The following is a 27,037-nucleotide window of genomic DNA, read 5'->3' as shown; positions in this document are numbered from 1 at the left end:
TGCGCCTGCGCGCTCCCGCCCGCCCGCGCGCGCGGGGCTGGCCCCGCCCCCTCACCCCCTCCCCTCCCCTCCCTCCCACCGCGGTGCCCCGGCGGGTGAGTCACCTTCGCGGGGAGCGGCCGTTGGGCGCCGGTGGCAGTTGGGGGCCGGGGGGGGGGGGAAGGGGGGGCGCGCGCCTCGGGGCGTTAGCGGCTGAGGCGCGGCTCGCGCCGCTGCGCTCCCTCAGGGGGGCCTGAGCGGCCGGCTGGCGGCTGCCGGGGGCAGGAGCCCGCCCGGGGGCTGAGCGGCCAGGGGAGGGGTCCCCGCTGTTTATCCTTGGGCTCCTCCACCGGGGGAGGTTCTTACCTGGCCTGTTGGCGGCTCGTCGCTGTAATGAATGCGGGATTTTTTTTTTTTTTTAAAGGCTTTTTTTTTTTAATTGGAGGAAAAAATAAAGCATGACCTCAGTTGGAAGATATATATAAAGTAGCGTGTGGCAAAGACTGTCAGTAAGGCTTTTAAAATAGGCACGCCTTGCTTCCATCAAGTAACTTCCCGATGGCAGCAGTTTGGTGTTCACCGGTGGAAGCAGCAGGCTGGGCTCTTGAGGAAGCTCTGCCTCAGTGAGCTTTGTGTGACTGAGGCTGCATGCGCTGTGTAAAAAGGAGCAGCTGACCTTTTATGTACTGGGTTTTGGATGAACTTTTGTGCCTGTTTCTATGAAATAAGTGCACACCAACGACCTATAGCAAGCATGTGGTATGAGGGTCGTGAGAGCAAGGAAAAACATTCATCCAAGAGCATGGACCTAGGCTGTGGATTATCTCTAGGTTTTCGTGCTGCCTTCTCTGGAAGATATTGCCTTAAAGTGAAAGGGACTTTTAGCAGATCATTTACTAATGTGCCTGTGTACCTGGTACAATTTCGATTCACAACATGACATAAAGCTTACTGTATAAACAACATACACACTGGATACTCAACACAGGTGTTGTTTCTTGGCCTACACAACTATGCAGCATCTTCCTTAGATCATTATTTCCAGCTGGCCTGGCTTACTGAAGGATCCTAATGTGTAATACCAAGTGGTGGAAACCCACTTGCATTTGGAAACAAGCTCTGATGATTCTTTCCTCAAGTTCAAGCTCTGTAGTAATAAATCTGCAGCTTCCAACAACTGCATTTGACATTTCTGACAGTATCTGTAATTCTCTTTCCATGTAGTGACTGAAGTGTGCCCTACCTTTTTGTTACTAAGTCAAACAAATAGGGGGATGGTTGTCCTTTTTTGTTTTGGTAATATTTCTGAGAAGTTCCCTACAACATACTTTACACCCTTGGCATCATTCTTTTAGTGTTTCCTGTATGCTTTCCAGGAGTGGTTTAATCTCGAGGCATTCTTATTGAAATATCCTGAATTACTTAAGTGTCTTCATTTAATCAATGAAGTAGAATAAAGAATGAGACAACCCTTTCATTTCAGTCAATGTTGCTGTTATATATAATGTATTTGTTTAGGAACTTGTCTTGGCATTCCTTTGGAGTAGCAGATAGAGCTCATGATGCCAGCCTCTGGACTCATGGCAAAACGCTCATCTTCTTTCCTCTCTTATTTGCCTTTTATTTTGGAGAGAATTCAAATAAAAATAAGTAAATAAATAAATAAGATCTGCAAGGCTGCTTTGTTAGGCGGCAAAGCGTTCATTATTTCTTTCCCAGCCTGTAAAAAGCCCTCTCTATGTTGCTGTTCCTCTCTCCGCCCGCTGCTCTCTTCTAGCACCAGGAAGGTACCAAGCTGTCCCCCTGCTCCGAGCAGCAGAGGGGCCTTAGTGAGCCTGGCAAACGCCTTCTGCCTGACACCCCAATGGCACTGGGAGGTCAATGGATGTCTCCAGAGTCAGCAAGGGAAAGGACTGTATTAAGGTAGCGAGAGAACAGTCTGGCAGGAAGGATGGGAGAGCAGGTACAATGAGCGTTGTTGCAGTTTCTGCCATCCCCTCTTGGGGACAGCTTTTGCTTGTTCCCTCGCCCATACTGTGAGGTGAGGTTGTTGGCTTACTTTCTGCTCAGGTGGGGGTAATGACTGCCATTGTACCTGCTGTTTGTTCTGAGCATTGGGCTGCAAAGTGGAACTGCAATTTTTCTGTTTTGATATGGCGGTAGTTTGAAGACTTGAGTGCTGTCCCTACATCCAGCAGTAACTGCGGGAAGTTTAGGAGTAAATAGTTGCTAATGGCACGTAGACTGACTAATAAAAATGCTGTTTTCTTCTGTTTACCTTTGCCTTGTGCTTGGGTCTCTGTTGAGGTGGCCTTCACGGGAATGGGTGTAACCATTCCTGCCTCAAGTTGGTTACAGGGTGCACATCTTCACGGTGAAGTACCAAATGAATCACTGCGGTTTATTGCTGGCCATGTTGAAAGTACACTGTATTGCTTTCTGTTTTCCACAGTACTTGTGATAGTAGTTTTTCTGTGCTTCAGTAGATTCAGGCAGAAGTAACACAGTGGTCTTTGGCATTTTGGGGAGAGTGGGCAGTTACTGTAGCTTTTCCCAGGAAAGTTTGAACAGAAGACGTTGGGTAGGAAGCTTTTCAGATAGAGTACACCATGTTTGGGGGTACTGGTGGCTTCGTTTAGTTTTCTGATAGCAGAAAATATTTACTAAGTGAAAAGGAGTGTTCATAAGAAGATCAGACAAGGTCTTTATTACTTGGTTACACCTGAAAGGTAGCTTGAATGGTAAGAAGCAATTTTTCAGTGGTATTTTCTCCTTAACTCAAAGAAACATATATATACATATATCTTGTTATAAAAAGCTTGGTTTTGGTAGTCTGTCCATGGCAAAAGTTTCTTCCCTATCTTTCCCCTCCTATCCATTCTGATACCAAAAGCTTGTGTCACTCTGGATTGATATATATTATAGCTACCAACGCTTGTTTGGTTGTGTTTATGTTGGTGCATAGCTTATGTTGCATAACACCGTATTGTTTGGATATTTCATTGCATGCATATTTCAATACCATAGTAATTTATTCTACTAGACCAAGCAGATATGGATCAGCATAAGAAGATTCCACAGTCAGCTATTTGAGACTGACTGGTGGAGTAAGAGCTACCACTTTTTACAATGTTAAAATAGAAGGTTCCCTCTTAGGCTTTCTGATGGTTTCGGGTATCTATTTCTGTCCTGTAATGACTGAACGTGGTTTTCTAGGATGCTTGTTCCTAGTTCCAACTCAAGTACCTTAAGTTGTCTATAGTTTCTATTTTGATAGTAACTTATGTTAAACATTAAACCTTTTTTGGTATCTTGAGTTTTAATGCTTCTTAATGATATACTTAAGTGTTGTTGTTTTTTTTTTTCTTTAGAAGTGCAAACGAGTGTATTATTCCAATGGCAGTTTTAACTTGTTATATTCTGATCAGTTGATTTTAACAATGACCATATTAAAATATGGTAGAAGAAATTAACTTGGAATTAACATGAAAAAACATGAGTTACACTGTTTTGGAGTGTTATGAAGTTATTTAGGCCTTTTAGTATAGAGGCATCTAGAAAAAATAGAAGATAATTGAAGGTAACTTCCTAACCAAGTCTTTGCTTATTATATCTTATGTTCCCTTAGGCATAGGACAGATCGTGGGCCTTATTTTCATTGAATAACCTGTATCCTGTTGATTAAGAAATCAGATTGGATTTTTTTTTTCCTTCCTCATTGGAAAAGCACAGTAGTGGCTCCCTGTTCATTTCAGTAAGTATCGCTTTGAAAATAAGACTGTGTTTGCCTAAAATCTTGTTGGCTTTAGCTATATTTGGGCTAGTGTATTTGCTGAGAGTGATGATGCTGGTGTAAGGATTTTGATGGTGTGATTTGTTTTCTCAAAAGGGAGTGGGAACTTTGTTTTCAAAACCGTGAGAAGTGAGTTGGGGGAACCTGGAAAGGAAGGGATAGAGTAGGAATTAGAATGTATGCTTAAGATACCAATGAAGGCAAGTTTATAAAAATAAGTTTTCTATGTACTGATGAAAAAGTTTTTTTGTCCATATAGCTATATGTTTGCCATCTACATAGCTGTATGGAGAGTACAGAGACGGTGCTGCTCCTACTGGTCAGAGTAAAAGACACACAGGACTGGTTGAAGATGTAGTTCTGTGACCTCACGTGCCTCTTTAGTAATCTTGACCTAAATTATGTGTTAACTTTCTGGCTATATTAGACATATCAAATTGCTACTCCTTCATTCCACTTTTTTTCTTTTTTTTTTTTAATTTAAAAAAAGGTAGAATTTGTATTAACTGCCTTTACACTATACTTTGTTTAAATATGAAAAGAATTGACCTGAATGTCTAGGTTAACTTGGCAATAAAATGGTATGGCTTTTCATTGTTACAGATACCAGAATAAGAACGGGCTTAGAGTCACAAGCAATGAACTTGCCACTCATGTTAACTCCTTTAACTGCCTTGTTTTTACCTGTTCTTTTTTCTAGATGTGAGTTTGCTGCTCATGGGTGTAAGTAAATTAGATGTCTTATACAGAAAACTTCTCCTCACTAAACTCTTCATCAGAGGATGGGGAAAACCAGAGGATCTGAAAAGGTGATTTGTTTAAAAAAAATAATAATAATGGCATGACTAGTACCTTATATTAAAAGGGAAAAAGAAAAAACAGCCCTGAAATACTACCAGTTGTAGGTACTGTCCTGTTCATTTTTGAGTTCGAGTTTGCATTTTTCTTCAGGAAATCGTGTATTTCCATACTGATTGAGGAAATTGTGTATTTCCATACTGATTGAGGAACTTGATCTAGAAGTCTTAAAGGGGTTTGTGGTTTTCTGCTTAAAAAAGGTATTTTTGAGAGAATGTGTATATGTCCAATTACATTTTTGATTTATGTATATAAAACAACATAGTAAACAACAGCATATAAAAGAAGAAGTGTGTCTGAAAAGTATTGTCTAAGAAAAAATTTGCTAGATTGTTACAGAGGAATTGTTCTGTGTAACATAAAGAGGATCTGTGGTTAGTTTTCTGTTAAGATATATGTAGAAATTTCTCTCTCTCATTGGGTGGTAAACTCATTCTTCTAAGATGTCTTTGAAAAAAGAAAGAAGTAGGATTACCACTTAATTTTTAAACATTTGCAGATTTTTCAAATTACTGTTAAGGTTAACATCTGGAAGTTAAACATGCATATCTTAAAAGTTCAAAAGTTCAGTGACTGAACATGTTCCACATCACGTAGTATTTAGATAGGAAATGATAAATTTCCATTTAATAAGGTAATTCTTCTGTATTTGAAAATCAATAAAGAAAACTTCAAACAAAAAAAAAATGATTTTGTTCACTGTGGATAGTAGTGGAGTTACGTGGGCTGTTTTTCTTGTTTCAAAATCTCTTTCCTCAATTGTTCTCAGGTAGCAGTTTCCTGCAAAAAGAAAATGTTGGATTTTTAAAACATTAGTTTTCTTCTGGAGTAAGCAAAAATGCGTCTTTTACTTTATAGCTGCAGTATTTTACTATTGATTGTTGTATGTGCTTGAAAACTTTGAGGGATTTGATTAAGTTTCATTCTGCCATCATCCCCACTACTGGGGAATTTCTGACGAATCCTGTGGTGATCTCTAAGGGTAATCACGCTACTGTCAAAGAGCATTAAAGAAGCATTGCTGCTAGTCATAATCATATCAGCTGCAGCTCTTGCTTTTTCATGATGGGGATACATGAAATCAAAAGCTGTGGGGGATACATGGGACAGGCTTGCTGGCGTGCTGGTCTGAAAAGAGGAAGAATTTTTCTGTGTGTTGCCCCTGGATGGAGAGATGAGCTGTCCCCCAAGCAGCTTGGCTTCACTGGGATGAAGAAGGAAGAACACTAGCTCCTTCTGACTGCTCACATCAACTAGTGGGAGGAGGGAGTACCATTCCCTAGTATGCAGATCATACTGGAAACAGCGTTAGCATTTGTTTTAATTGATAGAATAAATTGTTTCTTATACTTCAAGCATTAACTGAGTTTGACTGACGCCACTGACTACCTTGCCTAGATGTAATCTGAAGGTTTGCTGAGCACACCCTTGATGTGGTGACTTGATATCCTAATCCTTTATCCTTAACCCATCACCAAGAGTTGGAATGCCTTAACACATGCAAGATTTAACCTTCAGTGTCCTCATAACTACAGAGGAAATAAGTACATGTAAATTTTTTTTGAAGAACTGGTGTCAAGCAAAACATCTTTGCATTCAGCTCACCCTCCATACTCATGTCTTATACCTTTACCCTTGCTCTCTCAGAAATACTCAGTGTACTGTTCTGCATAAGAAAAGCAACGGCTACTCAGTAGGGCTATTTTTGGTGGTGGTGATGGTAAACTGCCTTTTCTTTGCTTTGCGTAGTGGCTTTTTTTTTTTGGTGTTTGGAAGGTTGAACAGGTCACTCCTGTTATACCCCTCTTCTGTACTGTCCATTCAAATCTGCTGTTTAAGTTGGTCAGGTTACGTCTTTGTGTGTATTTAGAACCGTAAGAACAAACAAGTTACTCTTAGCATAGAGCATTTAACGTTGTGTGGTGCTGCTTGAGGACATCTAGTCCTAAAACCTATTCAAAACAAAACTAACTTTATAGTTGTTTCAAGTCACTCTGCACCTCATCCTGTTAACTTTGAAAGTCCCTCGAGGGATGGACATTTCAGTTCCCTGGGGCACTGTTTTCCAGTGCTTAACCACTACTGCTGTGAAAAAAAATCATGTTTCACTAGGAATTTCTTATGTTGCAACTCACAACCATTGCCTCTTGTCCTCTCTGTATACCTCCGAGTCTTGATTCATCTTCTGCAACACTGCAGCCCGCTGAAGTAGCAGAAGGAAGTGACTGGATTTGCCCTTTAGCTTTCTGTTCCCCAGGCAATGCATACCTGGTTCCCTCAGTCTTGTTGTAAGCCGTGTGTTCCATTTATACAGTGTCTGCCTGCTGGTCTCTGCATTATGCCAGCATCTCTTTAAGGACAGAGGTCCCCAAACTGGACTCAGTATTCCAGATGTGATTTCATGAGGGCTGAGAGGGGAGGACAGTTTCTTCCCTTCACCTGCTGTCTGCTGCCTTGCTGAATGCAGAGGGCGTGCTGCACACTCCCACCCAGTTTGCTGTCTGCCAGAAGCCCCATGCCCTTTCCTGCAGAGCTGCTCCCTAGCCAGGCAGTTCCCAGCTTGTATTGTGTGGGGCTAGGTGTAAGATTTTGCAATTATATCGGTGAGCTTCACGATGTTTGTTGACTTGTTCTTCCAGCTTATCCAGGTGGCTTTGAACGGTATCCCTACTTTCCAGCTATCAACCTCACCCCTCAGTTTGAGTCACTCAGGAACTTCCCCAAACATGGCTGGTGACTTGTGGCAGTTGGACTTTGCACCATTGGCAGCTACTTTGACGCTGGCAGTCTAGCCTATCTTTTATCCGTTCAGTCCATATCTCTCTGGTTTGTCTGTGTAGGAGGTTCTTATGTCCTAATTTAGCCCCTGAAAAATGACATTAGTTTTAAAATATTGGATGTAAAATGCTATTTGGAAGCTGTGTAAGCTCTAGCAATATACTCGAGCCTTATATTTTCTTACCTTATAAATGTTCTTGCAGCCATGGTACCTGACTAATCTGTAAGTGCAAAGTTGGCTTCATAACTTTTATGTTCTTTGTGGCTTACTTCAGCTCCTGATGTTGTTTTATGTATGTATATATATTTAGATTAAAAGATGAATCTTTTTTCCTTGTTTCTGTTCAACAGAATATTTGAATTCAGAAAGATTATTGGAAACAGGGAAAAATGCCAGACGCTGGTTTCAAAAGATTACCCAGTTTTTATTGACAAGGTACGTAAAAGTAAGGGGTGCAGTTTAACTACTTTTATTTGCCTGATGGTATAAAAAAGTGAAATAAACTTAGTCTTTACCAGGCTGCTTTTACAAGCATTGGATTTTGATGTTGTATGAATCTGCATTTTTCTGATGTTTCATTTTATCACCGGATGCTTTACTGCTGGGATTGGCACCTGCGGGACTAGAGTTAGGGACTGCATAGACACAGGGCGATGAATGCACCCCTGACAATATTCAGTTAGTGAACCAGTAACTTCAGTTGCTCAAGCTCACAAAATGCTCAAAACTTAGTGTATGTTATTGAAATACATGTTATTATAATGGGACAGTTTAGGCTTATCACTTGGTTTCTTTAATAGGTCTTTAGGGGAAAAAAAAAGTGAAACACATTTGACTGTGCTGATAGACTTGTATCAGTATATTTGAAATTCCAGCTTTGTTTTGTTTTGTTTTTTAAACTACATTTTTATCCTATAAAAAATAATTCTCATTGAAGAGATAATACTGATGTTTGGCTTTCAGAGCAAGTTATACACTGACATGAAATATACTGCTCTCCCATTCTCTCTGTAGGTTGAGGAGCAATCAGACTGTAAAATCCTTGAGGGACACTTCATTTCCCCTTTGGCTCATTATGTCCCAGGTATCCTGCCAGTCGAATCTCTTGTAGCAAGGTAGGAGAAGCCAAGTGATATTTCCTTTCTGCAGCTAGCATTGGAGAGAAATAAAAATGATATATATGTAGTTTTACTGTGAAGTCAATTTATTGTTATACCAATTATCTGCAAAATAAATCAAACTCTGTGGGTTGTTTTTGTTAGCTAACATGTTGAAATAGATTTTGACCTCAGCGTGGAAAATAAATCTTACTCCTGTGATAGTTTAATTTGTGTGTAGATAACATAGTTTGCTAGGGGACTTTATTCCAAAGTGGCGATGATATTATATGTGCATTGTGCAACAAGGTTGATAAAGGTTGATTGATTATACTCTGAAGCCAGGAAAAAAGTGAGCATTTCAAGAGATTGAACTGTTAGGGTAATGATGTGCATATTTAACTATGACTGGAAGAGAGCTTCTATAATTAGTAGTGATAATGTGGAAAACCTCAAATGTAATACTATCTGAAAGAGGATGGCATAACACTTTATGAAAAAGCTTAAGCTACGGTAATAAAAGTTAAAAGTTAGGATTACCTGGCTGTTAGTCACAGTCATTTCAGGTAATGCTTTGGCTGATTCTGAATATATATATATTTTTTTGGTTAGTTGATTTTTGAGCATAGAAATCATGCACAAAACTATGGAATATATTTGTCTTCCAAATGAATGAGATGCTGGAAATAAAGGTTACAAGAGATGTTTGTTTTATATGTAGGAGAAGCTGCTTATATAGAAGAAACATTTTATATTGTATTTAGAGGAATCATTCAAACCTTCCATTTACATTCAGTACAAAAACACTACCTGTGTACCGAAATAATAGTTCATTTTATTGCAACAAGAGAAGCTGGTACCTTTTTTTTTTTCTGGTAAGCCACAGGGACATAATTTTGTTTGCTTTTAGTTTTGAGCTAAATTTTCGTGATGGATTTTTCATTTTTCCAGTCTTAGTTTGCTATTTTTGAACACACAAGTTTGGCAGCGGAAGTTAATACCGGTATCATATTTTATCAATATTGACAGGTGTTTTTATATAAACTTAAACATGAACTACACTAAAGAATGTAGTTCACGAAAAGTTCAATAGCCAGAATATCAGTTCTCTTCCACCTCCCTTTGGTTAGAGAAAGAAACTCTCTCTTAATATTACTGGGCTGAGTAGTACCATAGTTGAAAATACAGTGTACTAATTGCTTCCTTGTGGGTGCTTTCTTACAGTTTGACATTACATTATGCTACCTGTTATGTTGGGCACTACTGTTACAGCTTTGAAATGCTCTATAAATTTCCCTTAAGATCATTGTGCATTGTGTGAATCCGTTTGTTTTTTGTTTTTTTTTCCCTTCCTGAATGTCATTGTGCTATAGGTAACAGTGCTCCATCTTGTGGGGACAATATTGGTGGCTCTGAAGTGATTTTTTTCACCCCAGTAGTTAGACTGTAAATAACTTTTGAGTAGACATTAAATGTTGGGTGTATAAAGTAGTTTCATGTTTGGTTGCTTCTTTTTTTTTTTTTTTAATTTAAATGTATTGCTCATCTTATTCTTCAATTTCATCTGTTGTGCCCTTAGGAGAAAAGTAGCAATGCTGCCTAGGAGAGCTAGTCATGCTTGTTCAGGCAGCTCTTCATCTGAAATTCCATTTCTCCACTCTGCAAAATTTGAATTGTGATGATGAGGTAGTGGTCTCTTTTAGGAATATGATCTGTCAGCTTGGCTCCTTTTCTTGTCTGGCATTTATTCTGTCTTACTTTTGAATTCCTTTCTTTGTTGGATGTGTTTATGAAAAATGATACTGCTATATCAATGACAGTTTGCCTGAGTGTATTACAGAAATACTTAATTCTGTTGGTTTGTTGGGTTTTGTGTATTTTTTTTTCTTGTAGATTAATTTCTGTGAAGCAACTTGTAAATATAAATACTTCCTTTTCTGTAACAAGTATTTGTTTCTCATAGGTTTCAGTTCATAATACCCAGAAGATGGAATAGCAGGCATAGACCTGTATGCATTCATTTAGCAGGCACTGGGGATCATGTAAGTATATAAAATGTAAAATTGATTATTATTGACAAATGAAGTATTCAGATTTTATCTTAAAGTGTTATCCTACATCTTACCTTCAGTACTTCTGGAGGAGACGCACACTGATGGCACGTCCAATGATAAAAGAAGCCTGTATGGCTTCTCTATTACTTGAAAATCCTTATTATATCCTTTTGTGGAAAGCAAGATACCTGTGCTGTTCTTAATAGTTTCTCCAGGGAGTAGAAAACTTATCATACTGGTACAGTATCTAATTTGTAGATCAATTTCAAGTAGAGTTTCAGTGGATAGAAGCAAAGACCATTGAATGAGACACAATGTGGAACACATTCTGATGCTACTACATTAACTAACACTCTTCTGATTTATTTATTTTTTAAATATCTCCTACAGCTTCTTACCATAGTCATCAGAGTAAAAGTTCTGACATGAGTCTATTTTCATCGAGGTGTTGATGTGATCCCTTTAGTTGAGGCCGAGTGAAAACTGTGCGCTCATTCTGAATCACACTGTGTGACTTCTGGATGTATTAATGATGGAAAAGAATGTTTTGTCTCCTGTCTTCCCTTTTCAGATGTAACTCTTTAGTACCTCAGGTGCTTTTGAGAAACTTACTCTTGCTGTTTAGGACTTGATTTAAAAAAAAAAAAAAAAAAAAAAGGAAAACTGAGTCATCAACTCATCAGTAACTTCTGTAACAATTTTATCTCATTTTATTAAATAGAATCTCAGGTCATACTTTTCTCATACTCATATACCTGACAAAAGTAAAATCTAATGTTATAAATCACATCAGCAAGCATTTAACGTGATTTAGTTCCAGTTAAACGTTTGGAATGTAAGTTCCAAATTTGAATTAATCAATGTGCTACTTATGTATGTGATTAATTTTGTTTTTTAATTTTTATTTTACTTGCCATTTTTTATATAGACAATTTTTATTTTCTTTAACTTGTCTTCTACATGGCTGTAGAAAACCTAAGGATCAATTGTAAGTATTACTGGCACATTCATGGATACAGTCTTTTCAAAATACTACTACCCCGTCCCCCAAAGTAGTGTGAACTCTGATAGCTTATTAAGAAAGTGAAATCTCAAACATGCTGTTAATGTGAAATTATCAACCCTTTGCTGGGCTACTTCATTACTGTTTTTGTTAAGAGATCACAGTTATCAGGAAAGTTTGCACAAGATGGAATTGCAGTATAAGAATGAGATGAGTGAGTGCAAGCAAGAGCCAGTTTATTTTCCTGATTGGCAACTGTGTGTGTATAAACGCTGCAATTGTTTCAGTCAACTATGAATTATCTTTGTCCAGATAGCATATTTTCCTATTATAGTAGCTAAGTTTTTCCTTTTCCAAGATACTTCAAAAGGACCGCAGTCAGATGTAAATTTGATGTTGCTTATTTGTTAGTCTGTGGAAACTATGCAGTATTCAGTATTGAGAAAACTTTATAACCAAAAATAGTTTCTAAGTTTATTTTCAAAGCAGATGTAAAATTGTATTTATTTTGATATAACCATTAAAAAAAAAAGTTATAAAAAATTGCCAGCTGATTGTTGTAAAAATGCTTTTTTAATAGGAAGACCATTTATGGATATGTTTTGATTATTGTGTTTAGCACTATAAGGTTATAGGAAAGTGAAAGGAGAGGCTGTATACTGGAATAGGTTGGAATTTTTTTCCCTGTTACTGAGTAACTGATACAGAAAAATAAATAATTTGGTGAGGATATTTCTAACTCCTTTTTCTGTTGTCTAGCTTGACAGCTTAGTATATGAATGATGTAGACAAGGATTCTCTGAAAGGCAAGTGCTCAGTCTAATATCCCAAGCAGTAATTGTCAATCTTCAATACAAGGTTACGTACCAGGAGCAGTTTTTTAGTTAATACAGTAGTAACAGTGCTTAACAAACGTAGCAGCTATTATATAGCTATATATATATATGGCTGGGGAATCTCTCATAATAAAGCTGTAGAAAGAATTACGTTAGCTTATAATGCCGGTCTGCAGCAGCTCAATTTGTTTCTCCCTTGACTAGCACAGCAAGCATTGTCCTTTTGCTTCCAAGTATCTTAAATGTCATTGTATGCTGGCCAAAGAGGCCAGTAGCCTTTCATAACCTGTATGATACTGAAAATACACAGTCCCCCTTCCCAAATTAAGGTGTGTTAATTGCTCTGTAGAGTACAATTATTTTTCACTTTTTGAGAGTCCCTCTGATGGTTCAGCTGAACAGCTTTCTCCTTTTTTGTTTCCTCTGTTTCAATGCTTTAGAGTACACTACATGAATATCTCAGTACCGTGACACTTCCCACTTTACAGTTTCAGTCTTAAGTGACACTGATGAGTTCTTCCAAAGCTGGCATACTGATTGCTCTTCAAATGTTGTGTGCAATTTTTCAATGATATGAAACAGGTAAATAAGAGAAAAGAAAAAGGATTGTTTTCTGCAAGTAAGATAGTGTATGTCTAGGATTGTATCACCGATTCTATTTTAAAAAGAGTCATTATAACTTTACAGCACAGATCACTCCTAGTGAGATTCTAATGTTGGTAATACCTGTTTCTAGAAGACTAGGTGGTCGGTAATATTACATTAGAAGCTTAGAAGGGGTCTTCCTAGTCCTCATTTAGATCTGCATTAGGAAAAAGTGCCAGAGAATCTCGACTCACTTCTCCTGTTGAATCAAGAGGAGTTAAGCTCCAAAATTCTCTGGGAGTATGATCAGGCTTTGTATACAAGTATGTATAGAATGATTGAGAACTGTCAAAATCTAATCTTAGAAAATAAATCCTGTATTTTCCTTTTCTGGGGAGAAAAGACGGTCATGTTTAAAAAATGTCTCGGACCTGTTTGTGATGGGAGGAGCTCTTGTTCTAGAATCTGCAGCTCTTTTGCACTGGCTAGAGAGAGAAGGCTATGGACCGCTAGGGATGACTGGAATATCCATGGGAGGACATGTAAGCTTTTATATTTCCTGTTTAGTATTTTTTTTTTATTTAACTTCTCATCTGATCATTTAGCATACACGAATAATTTGTTTTATAGTGTTCCTCTCTGAAATACTTTAAATATTTGTAGTCATGCGGAAAAATTGTTGGCAATTCTCATGTTCTGTAGTACTGAATTACTATAATCCTTAAGAAGTGCTGACAACTCATAGAGCCCTTTGTCAGCCATCTCCTCATAGACTTAATATCGATATAAGCTTCTCACATAATTATGTTTATTTCCCCAATGGGAAGAAATGTTTCATGAAAGAAGATCTGAACTGATCAATTGCTAGTTCTCCCTCCTTTCCTCCATTCTTCTTGCCTAAACTCCTGTGTTTGAATGCACTGAGTGAAATGCATTCTCTCTGTAGGCATATCATAATTGAGGTGACTTTTGGTGTCAGTTCTGTTGTTCCCAACTCATCCTTTTTCCTGATCATTGGTATTGATTACAGAAGATATCTGGAGTGTGGTGGATAACATTTTGTGTGTGATTGTGCATATTAAAACTAAAACAGCAGTGTATTGTTAGAAAGATGCTTGAAATCCTAATATGCAGTCAAAATATTAGTTCCTTGTCTCCACAGATGATTGTTGATCTGTGATAAATGTATAAAAAACCTATTCAAACAACATACCTCTGTTTTGCTGATCCCTTTTTGTTTGTTTGTTTCTTGTTAGGAGCTAAGTAGATAACACTGGTAATGGCCGTGTCTCCTGAAAGAAAAATATTTTTCCTCCAAAGCACAATTTTATGACTCTAAATAAACATAAGTGTGTAAAGCACCTTACATTCACATAGGTATTGCCCTGACGAGACAACTTCTGTGTTAAACATGTCTTCTCTGTCTTACAAATAAGTTGAATCATACCTCTTAAACTGATCTGTGCACCACTAACTGCAGGCCACTTTTAATGCTGCGTGAATGCTGTGGGAATAACAGGGTGCCATATCCCATACCAATATGTACAGCATGGGTATAGAAAGAGGCAAGATCAGAGGAAGTGAGTTTGGAAATTCCTTTGGAATATTTCTTTTAGTCCAGAAAGATACATTTTTGGCTAGGCCTGATTTAAATATAAAACCATGGAAATAAATAGTTTTTGTTGTTACATATATTTAGAATGTGATTTAGAACAGAAAGGAGATAGCATTAATTCAGTTCTAAGGATGGAGAGAGCTGGAACTAAGAACAAAGAAGTCTGCCTTTCTGACTATTAGAATATAGATATGTGGTGCTTTTGTCACTTTTTATTAATAAAAAAATAATCAGAATTATATTTCAGTTGTGTAAGTCTATTAGAGTGTCTAGGACAGACATGGGGTATTTTGTACTAGGGATTTTACACTGTTCAGTTTAGAGCAATAAAATACAATCTGGCGTGCTGTGTAAGGAAGTATTTGCTTGCCATTGCTGTATGTTGAGCTTCTTTGCTCGAATATTTCTGGTATAAATAGAATATTTACCAGAATATGTCTTGAGAACTGATGTAAAAACAGTAATTTAGATGTTAAAGGACAGAAAAACAGTCCACTTAATATCCTGAATTACTTCTCTTCCACATTTTGTTTCCAGTATTCAGATTCAAAAGTGTAGAAGTGTAAGTAGTTCTTCTCATAGATTATGTTCATTTTGCCTTGAAATAAGCTTGCAAGAGCCTGGTGAAAGAGCTATATGGAAGTTTTTGATAGTTTGAAATAACTAAAGGGTCAGAACAAATATTCTGTTCAGCTGTGAAATTAATTCTATCCAGAACAATATTTGTTGTTAGGGAAATCATTGAAGAGCAGACACTGTCTTTCTTCTGAATTTTAAAGAGGTGGAAGTATATCCAATTACCACAGTCCTTAACAGCGTTGGCACTGTTTATTTAATACTGTATAAACACATAAAGGCGAGAATTCTTAGAATTCCTTTATCGTGAATTCAATATTAAAATATGTAATAACTGCATTTGATTATAGATGGCTTCACTGGCCGTGACGAACTGGCCTAAACCACTGCCATTGATTCCATGTCTTTCCTGGTCAACAGCTTCTGCAGTCTTTACTACGGTAATTATCCTATATTATTACTAATATACTAGAATGTAATCAGAAACATAAGGTTTGGGTTGGATATGTTCACCTTATCAGGCAGGCATTTCATTACCCTTTGGCCCTTATTTAGTGGCAAAATCTGCCCTTCGTGCTCAGGATGTACAACATGTGATAGGGAAGGTAGCTTTGAGCTGCTTCAGCGGGTCATGTACGAAATAGGAGGCAGGGGCTGGTTTGTGACAGTGTTTGGAGTCCTGCTCTGAAGGTGTCTGAAGGTGGGAAGGTGAGGAAGGAAACCATGAAAATGGACTTTTTCTGGTCAAAGCCAGGCTTAAATAGTGGGGTGATAGCGCTGCAACTACCATTAGCAGTACGTGTTTTATCTACTGCTGGGTTAGGTGAATGAATAGACCCACTTTGACACTCATCATTGGCTTAGTCCAGTCCAGATGTGCATTAAAAAAAAATAAAAATTAAAGGGAAGTGGGTTTCAATGTCATATGTTATAAGGTGTGGCTTATAATCAATTCCAGTAATTCTAAGGGTTATCTGGAAACTTGGACACAACTGGAAAAAACAAATTACAGACAGGAGCAAATCAGTCTTCTCTGTATGCCATTATTTTAGAAAGGTCTCTGGCTTTTACTTGTGTAACAGATACTTGTGTTTCTAATTTCAGGGTGTGTTGAGCAAGGCAGTGAACTGGAGAGAGCTGGAGAAACAGTATTTTACGCAAACTGTTTATGAAGAAGAAATCATTCAGATGCTTGAATACTGTGGAGTAAGTATAGTTTATTTTTGCTCTTTACTAATGTTTACATGTTTAAATATAACAAATAACATAACTTTTATTTCTAGTAAAGGTAGCCAATTGTTAGGTAAAAACACATCTGCCTGTTGTTTCCATATGCTTTTGATAGATTTAGTCTTTGAAAGAAATCCTTCTGAAAAAAAAGAGAAATTAACGTTTTGGTTGAATAATATGTGTTAAGTATAGCCCTTGCTGCAAATTTTTGTTTGTGATCACAGTTAATGTATTCTGCAACATAAAATGGATCCAGTCAAAACATGGGAACCATAGTTAATTCTTCCCAGTTAATGGCTTTGTAGTCCAGAAAGCTTGTAGCCGGAAGTGTAAATATCTAAAACTTGTCCTTCCAAGCAATTGCTTTCAAATATTCAATATTGTATAATATATTTTTTTTAAATGTAGCAACATTAAGTTACTTTTCTACTTTGTTTAAAGTGCTAGGTCTCATTATTTCTGTTTCCGGCTGTGATGTTTTGCTTTCTTGACATTTTTGACTAGGGTTGAAAAAAACATCTCAAAAGGAATTTCTAATATAGAAGAGAACTGGAACAACGAGAGAGAACTTTTCAAGAATATTTTTGTTTCAACACTTCTGTAACAAATTCTTATAAATAACTTTTTTCTAAGATTCTTTGTTAGGTGTCAGTTCTTTTTCAAGTATATTAACACAGGAGAAGGGGGGCTGGGGAGGCAACAGCTATTTAGGCACTTGCCATTTTTACATTATACATGTTCTGGGAGCACTGATGGAGCAGACAGGATGAAAAGAAGAAACATTTCAAGATGTTCAGCTTTTGTCATCCTATTACTTGGAGGGAGTAGATTTTTTCAGTCCTAAACCAAACATTAGACCTGGTCAAATTATTTTTCTTCCCACCTGTTAAAAAAATGTTGTGTTAGTTTTGAACACTTTTTCAAAAAGATACTACTGCAAGTAGTAGGAACAAGTCTGAGAAATGCATAGTTTTTGATTTATTTGCCCAGAAATTTAAGCTAAATTGCAGTCATGAATTCAGAGTTTAATACAGAGCTAAAAACAGACAAACATTTGCATCATACACTACCATGGATAAGTACTTACTGCATTTCTTAAGCTGACAGAAATAAAGAATTAAAATATCAAAGGGTTATGGTGATTGGGATTTAATTTACTGAGTGACATGTGCAAACTGAAAATAACAAGTACTGCAAGCAGTCTTTGTCTCCTTTTTATTGGATATGGACTTGATCTGAAGTGTAAGATTAACCAGCTGATGTAAAGGACCCTTAATAAAAGACTTATCTTTGTTTAGACAGATTCTTTCAAGATGGGACAAGACTTTGTTAAAAACTTCCCTGACAGTGTCGACAGGCTGGAAGACATAGATGTGACTTCCAGAATGTTCAACCTTGATTCCTCGAGCAAGCCTGTATCTAAAGAAGCTGTCCACAGCTTTACCACAAATAAAAGTACTCTAAGTGCCTCATCAGAAAGACTCTTAATACAAGATGCTCCTAAAATGCAATGCATGAATCAAACATTTTCAACCAGTAGCAGCAGCAATAAAAACTTAAACAGCCAACATGGACAGAGGATAAATAATAGAAGAAGGAGTGAGACTTTACAGAGAGAATCCTTAAGGTTCATGAAAGGAGTAATGGATGAATGTACCCATGTAGCTAACTTTTCAGGTATGTATTTGTTTATTTTAATGAGTTTGGAAAATTGAAATAGAATTCTATGGAAGGAAAGGTATTCTCTTCATCATTCCATTGTGTAAACCTGCTGGGACCTTAGGTGAAATATGAAAATGTCCTGAGTGTTGTTCAGCAACATCTGTTTACCACTCCACGTCCTAATTGGTTTTGTTTATTTCTTAGAGGTCAACCGATGTTAGAGTTAACTCAAAATTTGCCTTTCTGTATCTTTGCTCATTTTTTCTGTGCCTTGCCATGGCTATTTTCAGATATGAGTTAGTGCACATTCCTATTATTTAAAAGAACAAAATGTCTTTGATATAATGAATATCTAGCTCTAATTAATCTGTTTTGTCCTGCTAATAAGGTTTTTCAAGCAGATTCAGGGAAATCTAATTGGATAGAAATCTATTACTGACTTCTCATAGAAAGTAGCCTTTGTAGCTTAGAATGAAGATTGAACCATACTTTAAGACAAATGTGACCAGTAAAGATACACTAGTGTCCGTCTGGGATGATACAGTCTGGCGAATGTAATGCTTCCCAAGACAAGCACAGCGCATAGAGGGAGCTGTTGCCCAGCAAGCCTTAAGTCTGATGAAGCTGGGTTTCTTGGCATCTAGAACATCTCGGCATCCCTTTGCATTGCTTGCAAGCAGACCGTTAGAACAAGTGATTTCTTCCTAGAACTGATTGAAGTACTTTTGCTGAGGTGAGGGTTTGGAATTGCTTTTGAAAAATGTCCATTCATAAAATGGTTCAACTCTGCACATACCCATTGAGGACTCTTAACATGTCCCAGAACGTACTTTGACTTCATACAGGTTTCTGACAGAGCTAACTTGATACTGAGACCCTGTGCCACCTCATTTTTGAATTCTGGCATTTAGTACTCCACTGGTAAATGTAAAAAATAAAACAAATATCCAAAGCTTTCTACTCTAATGCAGATTTCTTGACATGGAAAATATCCCAGATCACTGCTACCCAGGAATATTTTGTGACACATACTAGTGAAGTGCTTTCCCTAAAGCTTCAAATGTTATTTCTGTAGACAGAAAAAAGAATGTGAACTTCATTCTAATTACAGAAATGTTTATATCTAGACACTTATCCAGGTATCACTCAGCTAAAGCATTGACCTTTCATGAAGCTTAAGATCTTTGATCTCAGTGCGCTTGTCAAAGTGATGTAGTTCTTTGTGCCGGTTGTCTCTCAGGTCTCTTGATGCTCTGGGATATGCTGCATCCCTTGCCATGATATGCTTGAAGTGTTATCTGGAGAGGAGCTCTGGGAAATCCACCTACCATTCAGATTTCATGGAAGATTGAATGGAAAGCTAGAATCTATCTTAGCGTTTCATATCCTCTATACATGAGTATATACAGAAGGAAAAGGTCTAAATTGTTTGTGACCTTCCATCTGCAAACGGCTTAGTTTGTCACTATCTACTGTACCACATATATTCTTTGTGAAGAGAGAACTGTTCTGTGTTCTACCTCATTTTGGTGTTATTTCTCTAGTCAGCATTTTGGTATTATTCCTTTTAGTAATCAGATTGGTGAAACTCTGGCTGTAAGTAGTAAGTACTGTAGCATCAAAAATTGGATAAATACTGCTGGAGACATTCGAAAATACCATTTGACTAAAGTTTAAAATAATTTTTAAACCAACTGAGAGCATCTTTCCAACAGAAATTTCAGCTGAAATAGTTCAATCTTGTTATTATCTTAGATGAATTTCATTTTGATTTTTTTTCTATAGTTCCAGTTGACCCAAGTTTAATCATAGTTGTACAAGCGAAGGAGGATGCATATATTCCCCGAACTGGGGTGCGCAGTCTTCAGGAAATCTGGCCTGGATGTGAAATCAGGTATCTGGAAGGAGGTCATGTCAGTGCCTACCTCTTCAAACAAGGACTCTTTAGGTAAGGTAGACAGGAGATTTTAAAAATAATTGAGAGCTTAAAATCATATTTGAGATATATCATTTTGCTTCTAAAAAGCAAGTCTATAATTACTTTAAAATAACAAATAGTAAACACCGCTTTGGAGAACAAATTACTGGATCTCAGAGAATGTTATTGTTCTATTTTATGAGCAAAGATGAGGTATAGCATCCCTCAGATCCTTCGGTAAGCTTATGGCAAGAGAATGATCGTTATCACTCTTGCTTTCCTTTAGTTTATTCACTGGACACCAGGAAGTATTTTTTAAGGAGTAACCACTTAAGTTGTATTGCATAGCTGTTGTCTTTTTGCAAATGCGGTTTTCCGAGAACAAACAATTGAAGACAAGAAATAGAGCATAAGCTTAATTGCACATGAGTATTACTTGCGTGAACTCTTGCTTTAATAATACTAGGTGGCAACTTGCTGAAGTCCGTTATCTAATGCAGTTATATACCTGCAGTTCCTTACTTCTTAGGAGTTAAATACTTGTGGTATTGATTTTAAAACATAAGGAATTAGCAAGAGTGCAAATCCCATTCAGGAAGTCTGAGCAACAACAGAAATGGGCATAGCAGGTCAACGTATGTTAACCGTTAGCTTACTGCTATTTAAAACTTCAGCCTCGGTTTATATTATGACAGTTGTTCAAAAACAGTAAATAATGCATGTCTGACATACTTCCTGACACGTTTGAGTAGAAAATTCCTAGTTCATTAACACTTGCAGTCGTATGAAAGCTGGAAAGTAGTCCCATTCCCTCCTGAAACAGACATATATTACTGGATTGAAGTGAGAGATCGCAGAAATAAGTGAAGGAGAAAAGAATACCTAATACCACTTTTTAACTTAATGCCGTTTTCAAATTGTAATGATACATTTATTTTAGAAATAAATAGAAACAGGCCATTTATATCTACCCTTTCCCAAATTATAAAGGTGATCTATAATTGTTATTTCTTCTTGTTCTAGGCAAGCAATTTATGATGCGTTTGACCGCTTTCTTCAGAAATACGCTGTTTAACAATCTTCAGAATGTATTCAAACGGATCTTGTTTGTATTTCCCCTTACTGGAACTCATATTTGGAAAACAAGCCTCTTACAATGTTGAGTAGATGGTCACTTACTTTGAATGTTGTAGGTAACAATTATAAAAAAAAAAAACAAACACATAAAGTACCAGTATTACTTTCATGTCAACCAAGTGCCATTCAGACATGTTTCAGCTTTACCTGTGAAAAAGCAATGGCAGCATTTGTCAGTGCATGAATGGTTCGTGTACTTCATATTTAATTGCATTTTGTATTCCTTTAATTCTGTATTTGTTGAAAATAGATCAATTTAAGTATTGATAAAATGTAAAATTTGATGCAGGGCTAAGATGTTGTCTTGCATTTAGTGTATTTATACTTTGTTCCAGCTATTTTGTTCTCCTCTTGCTTCTCCTCTTCTTGGCACCTTGGTATTCCTATTGCATTTTACTATGGCTTTGCCAACACTGCCTCTTGTGTTTGTCACTATTTTCTCTTTTATGAATTGGAAATGAGCTATAGTGGAAGGGGCAGAATCAAATCTCACAAAAAGAGCTTGTAAAAATGGAATGCAGGGTGAGAGAAAGACATTTTCATTCAATGCACCCGTTAGATTTTTCTGCCACTGAATTAAACCGTGCCATTCTGGAAGAGTCATGTAGCTATTCATTGGTTGGTTTCACAGAACTGAAATAATTGTAAATGGAGCACCCAGTAATTCATTTTTTACATACATTCAGTTGGATATTAAAGTTTTTCTAGTAGTTTTTTTTTAATTGCTAAAGGGAATGAAAATGTAATAATTTTTCTTTAGAAACAGTGGCAGAAAGAGTCTGATTCTAAGCAGTTAAATCAACAGCAGATTATATGGTGCTATAAACACCTGTTTGAAACATTTCAGCAGGGGTCCTTTTTAAAATGCACTCAGTACTGATATGCAAAATACAGTATAATATTGTATAATTTTTTAAATGTATGCGAGACTAAGGGTTATCAAAACAGTTACATTGGCTCCTTACTTTTCAGCAGTGTATTTTTAATGGATGTAAAAAAAAAAAAAAGTTAGGTTTAAGAAAAGCTTAAACTTGTTTAAGGAAATCCAAAACGTGTTGTTTCCTCTTTTGGAATGAAAAATGCCAAGAAACTACAGTAAAAACAAAGGTCATCATGCATCAGCTGTATCTGGTAGCTGCATCTTATGTTGTGGTTATGTCCTGTATCGTTCTTTTGAAGCAAGTTTGCAGAGAAGCTGAAGGCCAAAACACTTCAGTTACTAATTTAAGTACAGTAATGACAGGAGTTACACAGAAATAAATGGTAAAATCCAGATAGTTCTGGAGATACGTGACTTTTGTACCTTTCAAATCAAGCACTTTGATCTTCATGGGTACCATAATGGTTTTTAATAGTCAGTGTGAAGCAATCAAAACTGAGTTTGTTTAAATATATAGTCTTGAATTTCAGTCTGGCAGACAGAACAAGTAACTGGGAATGAATCATGGTTCACTTGAAAATCGGTAAGTTCAGATAAAACTGAAATGCAGCAATTTGTAATAACTGAAGTCAATTAGCATCCAAATTTCCTGAAAATGCAAAAAGTTGTAATATATTGGAAGTTACATTTCTTGTTTCAAGTGGTTTTTTATCATTTCTTTAGGCGTTGTTGGTTTTATATATATTGGGAGCAAGTATGAAGTGACTAGTGTGTTTAAATATTTGAAAATACTGACTGTTGGAAGGTTTGAAATCAATTATTTGCAAGCTCAAAAATCTAAAATTAAATGCTTGAATACTAACCTCAAAGTTTTATGGGTTTTAACTTGATACAAGCTCAGTTGTCAGCTTAGCTCAGTTGTCACCCTTAGCTCAGTTGTCAGCTAAGGGTGTTTTACACTGTTTGCTGTTTGCCAAATTGTTTTTGTCTCTGGTTGGTCCCATTTGAATGTATCTGTGTGCTTTATGTCCTGTTTCTGTTGCAGCTATGAAAGAAAGGGACATAACTGGTGACAAAGGAAAGGGCTTGAATAAATGGAAGAGAGAAAAGATAGAGTTTATAAGGTCAGGAGTAAGCCTAAAGAATCAACTTCTCTACGCTGTGAAGTATACATGCCAATGTAAATATTGTCAAAGAGCACAATACAAGGAGTTACACAACTTACAAAAACTTGACATTCTGAGGTTAGTGTTCTGATGATACTACTACTGAGGCTTAACTTTCCTTAAGGGCATGCCATTCAATGAAGCAGATTTATATTGATGTAACTCCTGTTCCCGAGAAAGTCTTTTGAAAGTAGTGAAGGACTGGTCTCTAACAAGTGAGAAATCACACTTTGCTACGTAACTAAAGTAGCGTTGCCAAATATAAGAGTCCAGTAAGAAGCATTTAAGAAATTTCTCAGAATAATAAGAATAATAAGAATAAAAAAGGAATAATTACATATGTGGTTTACATCTGCTGGTTATCAGACACAGGAAGCTATTAGCTGATCTGTAAAGGGAAGAGTCTTGCAGTGTAAATGTTTTAACTTTTGGAAAATGGGCTTTTTAAACCAGATTTTATGAATAAGTCCTAAGAGAGCATTATTAGTAATCCATTTTTGATGTTAAATGAGAATGTGATTTTAATTCAGTAAGTGCATGAGAAAAACATTGGAATAAGGTTCCTGCACTAAATCCAAACAGCAGGTAGCCATTCTGTGTGTCTTAAAATTACTGTAAAACTGACCTTGATCATTTTTCAGTTGTAATGATTTTTCAATAAAAATCCTACAAAACAGCTGTGTGATGTTTTTTTTTCCTTGTCAACATGAGTTCAAAATGCTCTCATTGTCATCCTCTAATCCCTCATATTCCTACTAGCGCTGTAGCACAAGAAGAGTAGTTAATCTACAGTACAAGATAAAGGCTTCACATAATAAACAATGATACTGCTTTCATGTTGTTCTACATTAAGCTTCTATCAGCTAATTAAGATACTGTTGTGATTCTAATTTTAGACTTCTCAGTGGCTTCATTGAGCTAGAATTTCCCAGGCTTGCTTAAAATCTACTTCAGAGGGTAAAAAACTCAGTCTAACATTTTGCTGCTTGCTGCTGTATTCCAGAGTAGGGTGTATTGTCTTACAGCAAACTCAGAACGTATTGTAGAATTGTCCAGCAGGAATTGTTGATGGCTGTTCTTCTATCTGTGTGGGAGGAAGGTCGTGTTAGGCTTTTGGAGTGTTGCTGTAGGGAGAAAGGTTTATTTCATCATCTGCAGCAGTCTGTCATACAGATGGGAATATCTCACATGAATTGAAAGGCTGCTTTGAACAGATAGCTGTAAATGTTACTGGCATGTGCATCTCTGAGTCTTGGTGGTGTTTATATACAAAGAAAAAAAAAGCCTCAGAAAATTGTTGTGGCTCACTCTCTGGAACTGGAGCAGCCAATGTAACTGAAGCCTGCTGGTTGTACCCAGCAACCAAGATGCAATCAATTTTATTGCAGTTATTTCTGTCTGAAAAGCGAAGGCTCTGGTAACCCTTCTGCATAGTAAGACTGACAACACATGAGTAGGAAAAATGCAGTGAGTAGTAGGCTTTGCCTCTGAAAGGTTCTGGGCAGAGTGAAAGTTAGGTCTGGTGTGTTATCAATGAGTGACACAGTTAATTTTTTTTAGTGTTTTCACATTTCTTTCCTGGCACCTCTCTGCTGATCATGGTCTTGAGTGGACTGTGTCTAACGATTGTCAGGTGGAACTTTTTGTAATGTTTTTCCCATGTCCAAAGATACCCCCCTGAATAGTGACCACTCAACTTCTCTTTTAGCAAGGATAGATCATTCGTATCGTGTTAATCTTAAGTCAACTACACCTTGAAGTTGCATAAAGGCACCATTGCATGAAGTAATGGTCTTGCTGCTTTCCTTACCGGCATGTCATATAAATGCATATAGATACTCTTTAAATAGTTTTATTATAGTGATGATCTTTGAACTGATATTTTTGCTTGGTAGCTGCTAACACTTTGAGGCAGTAAATATTTTTCATGTGTATTTATAATTGTTTCTGTCATGTGTCACTTTTTTTTTAGTGTTGATCGTAATTACAGTTGGTTGGGCAGGGAAGTTTCTTTATCTTAAAGTGTCAGGTTCTGTGTCAGCTTGGCTGTAATGATAAGTTATACAGTATTGAAATGAGGTTTGTATAGTCCGTGGGTATGTAATTCCTCATGCACAAGTGTTACATGAGTAAAACGCTGTTATATTACGCTATAATGTTATGCAACTCTGTAATTTGCAGTGTTTGCTGAAGTGCTCCGATGCTTCTACGTGACAGAAAGCATAGCCTTTAAAGCATGAAATTGGTATTCTTGGTTTTGTGCAGGGTAAATAAGCCTCTCTTTCAAAGAAGAAATATTTGAAATAGTGTGCTCTTCAAGGAAAAACTGCCCCGGATTTTGGCAAGGAAGTCTGACTTAGAGTGCTAAAAAGTAACAAGAGGGATGGTAACAACTAGACAAAGAGTTAGGGGTGAGTCTTAGGCAACTTGAAAGGTTCTTTACAGACTTCTGTATACTTACATACAATTAAATATACAGTAAGTCCTCTTTTACCACAGAGTTAGCAAAACAGGTACTTGCAAACTCCTGTCAAGCCACCGTGTTACTGGCTGCCTTTACTCATATAGTTAATTTTTAATCACTTTCCTGCTTTTTCCCTGGTCTTTTCAGATCCCTGTACTGCAGTGTCGGGGTGTTCCTAAAGTCCTGGCTTGGCCTACAGTTCTGCTGCCTTCTCTTCTAGCCCTTGTCTGAGGAAAAGAAAACAGGATGGTTAATGCCCTTCTCGCCACTGCCTAGGTAGGGCCTCTGCGCATTCACACCGCTCTAACAACAGTCTTCATTGCATCTGCATAACCTCTGAGTTTGGGACACCAAATAAAAGATGGGGAAAGTGTTTTGAGCAGGTAACATGACTGATAACGCCTGTTTTCAGGAGTGTAGGTGTAGGTGGGTGTAGATAGTGCCCTTCCTTTTTCCTGAGCAAAACTTCATTAAGAATTCTTGCCTTTGCTTCAAATAAATTGTCACTGTGACATGCTCATGGTGTGTCCTCAACTTGCGCATTTATTGCACCTGAATAAATGCAGTTCTTAGTTGTGGAGAAGAATGCTTCTAAGAGTTTGAAAACTTGCTTTAATCTTAGTCATGCTACCTTTTTTCTTGGTGTAAAATAAAAAATGAAGAAAGAGTAATTTTTCATCACCTGTTGTACAAGTGCTTAGAAGCAGTTGTAATTTTTTTTTTCTGTTTATGGAAGGATCTCCCTTATTACCGGTATTTTGAGCTTCAGTTACAGAAACGTGCATTATTTATTGTGGATTGTCTAAACTCTATCCAGTGTCGTTAAAGCAGCGACTAACGTTGCCCCAACCAAAATCGAGTTTGCCGACACCAAACCCCAGCTATTTTTAGAGACACTACTTTACAAACTACCCGACTGGTTTCACAGAAGCATCTTTAGGAACGTGCTTAGTTGACTGCGGCGCTGCTGGCAGCGTTTTGGGGGAGGTTTGAGGCGGCGGTGCCCCGGCCGCGCTCTGCCGCCTCAGCCCCTTGCGCGGCGGCGGGGCCGGGCCGGGCCGGGCCGGGCCGGGGCGCGCTGCGCGTTACTCTGAGCGTGGGGGGGCAACGGCCGCTGTGAGGTCACGGCGCCCCGCCCCGCCCCTTCCTCCCGTGTCCCCCCCGCGGTGGGGCCGGCAGCGCTCTGCCCGCCCGCCCGCTGGTGCCCCGCTGGTGCCGGCGGCGGGGGGCGGTCGCCCCGTTCGCGGAGCGGAGCGGGGCCGAGGGAGCGGGGCGGGCAGGGCCGGGCGGGGCCGGGCAGGGCGGGGGATCCCAGCACGGAGGCGGAGCGGGGCGGCGGCCAGGGGCGGGCAGGGGCCGGCTCCCCAGCCTCGGCTTCCCCGCGGCTGCCCCGGAGCCTTCCCCC

General features: G+C 37.9%; 1 protein-coding gene across 2 annotated transcripts; it reads left to right on the top strand.

The window, feature by feature from the left end:
* The first annotated feature begins 33 nt into the window (after window positions 1-33).
* Window positions 34-23,838, top strand: ABHD18 (abhydrolase domain containing 18). 2 transcript variants are annotated; one of them, XM_050710616.1, is made up of 14 exons: window positions 70-95; window positions 3,608-3,733; window positions 4,473-4,581; window positions 7,760-7,844; window positions 8,424-8,524; window positions 10,470-10,548; window positions 10,638-10,724; window positions 11,523-11,548; window positions 13,388-13,526; window positions 15,526-15,615; window positions 16,280-16,381; window positions 17,704-18,082; window positions 19,853-20,015; window positions 21,009-23,838. In XM_050710616.1, the coding sequence occupies exons 3-14, from the start codon at window positions 4,490-4,492 to the stop codon at window positions 21,058-21,060; spliced, it is 1,395 nt and encodes a 464-aa protein (XP_050566573.1). In that variant the 5' UTR covers window positions 70-95; window positions 3,608-3,733; window positions 4,473-4,489; the 3' UTR covers window positions 21,061-23,838. The 2 variants fall into 2 exon arrangements, with proteins under 2 accessions (XP_035404196.1, XP_050566573.1); XM_035548303.2 differs by lacking the exons at window positions 10,638-10,724; window positions 11,523-11,548; window positions 13,388-13,526 and having other exon boundaries at window positions 34-95; window positions 21,009-23,832.
* Window positions 23,839-27,037: the final 3,199 nt, after the last annotated feature.

This window comes from Cygnus atratus, chromosome 4, assembly GCF_013377495.2.
Source record: "Cygnus atratus isolate AKBS03 ecotype Queensland, Australia chromosome 4, CAtr_DNAZoo_HiC_assembly, whole genome shotgun sequence".
Lineage (NCBI taxonomy): Eukaryota > Metazoa > Chordata > Aves > Anseriformes > Anatidae > Cygnus > Cygnus atratus.
Note: the sequence above shows the minus strand (reverse complement) of the source record. Positions and strands in the feature narration are given on the sequence as shown.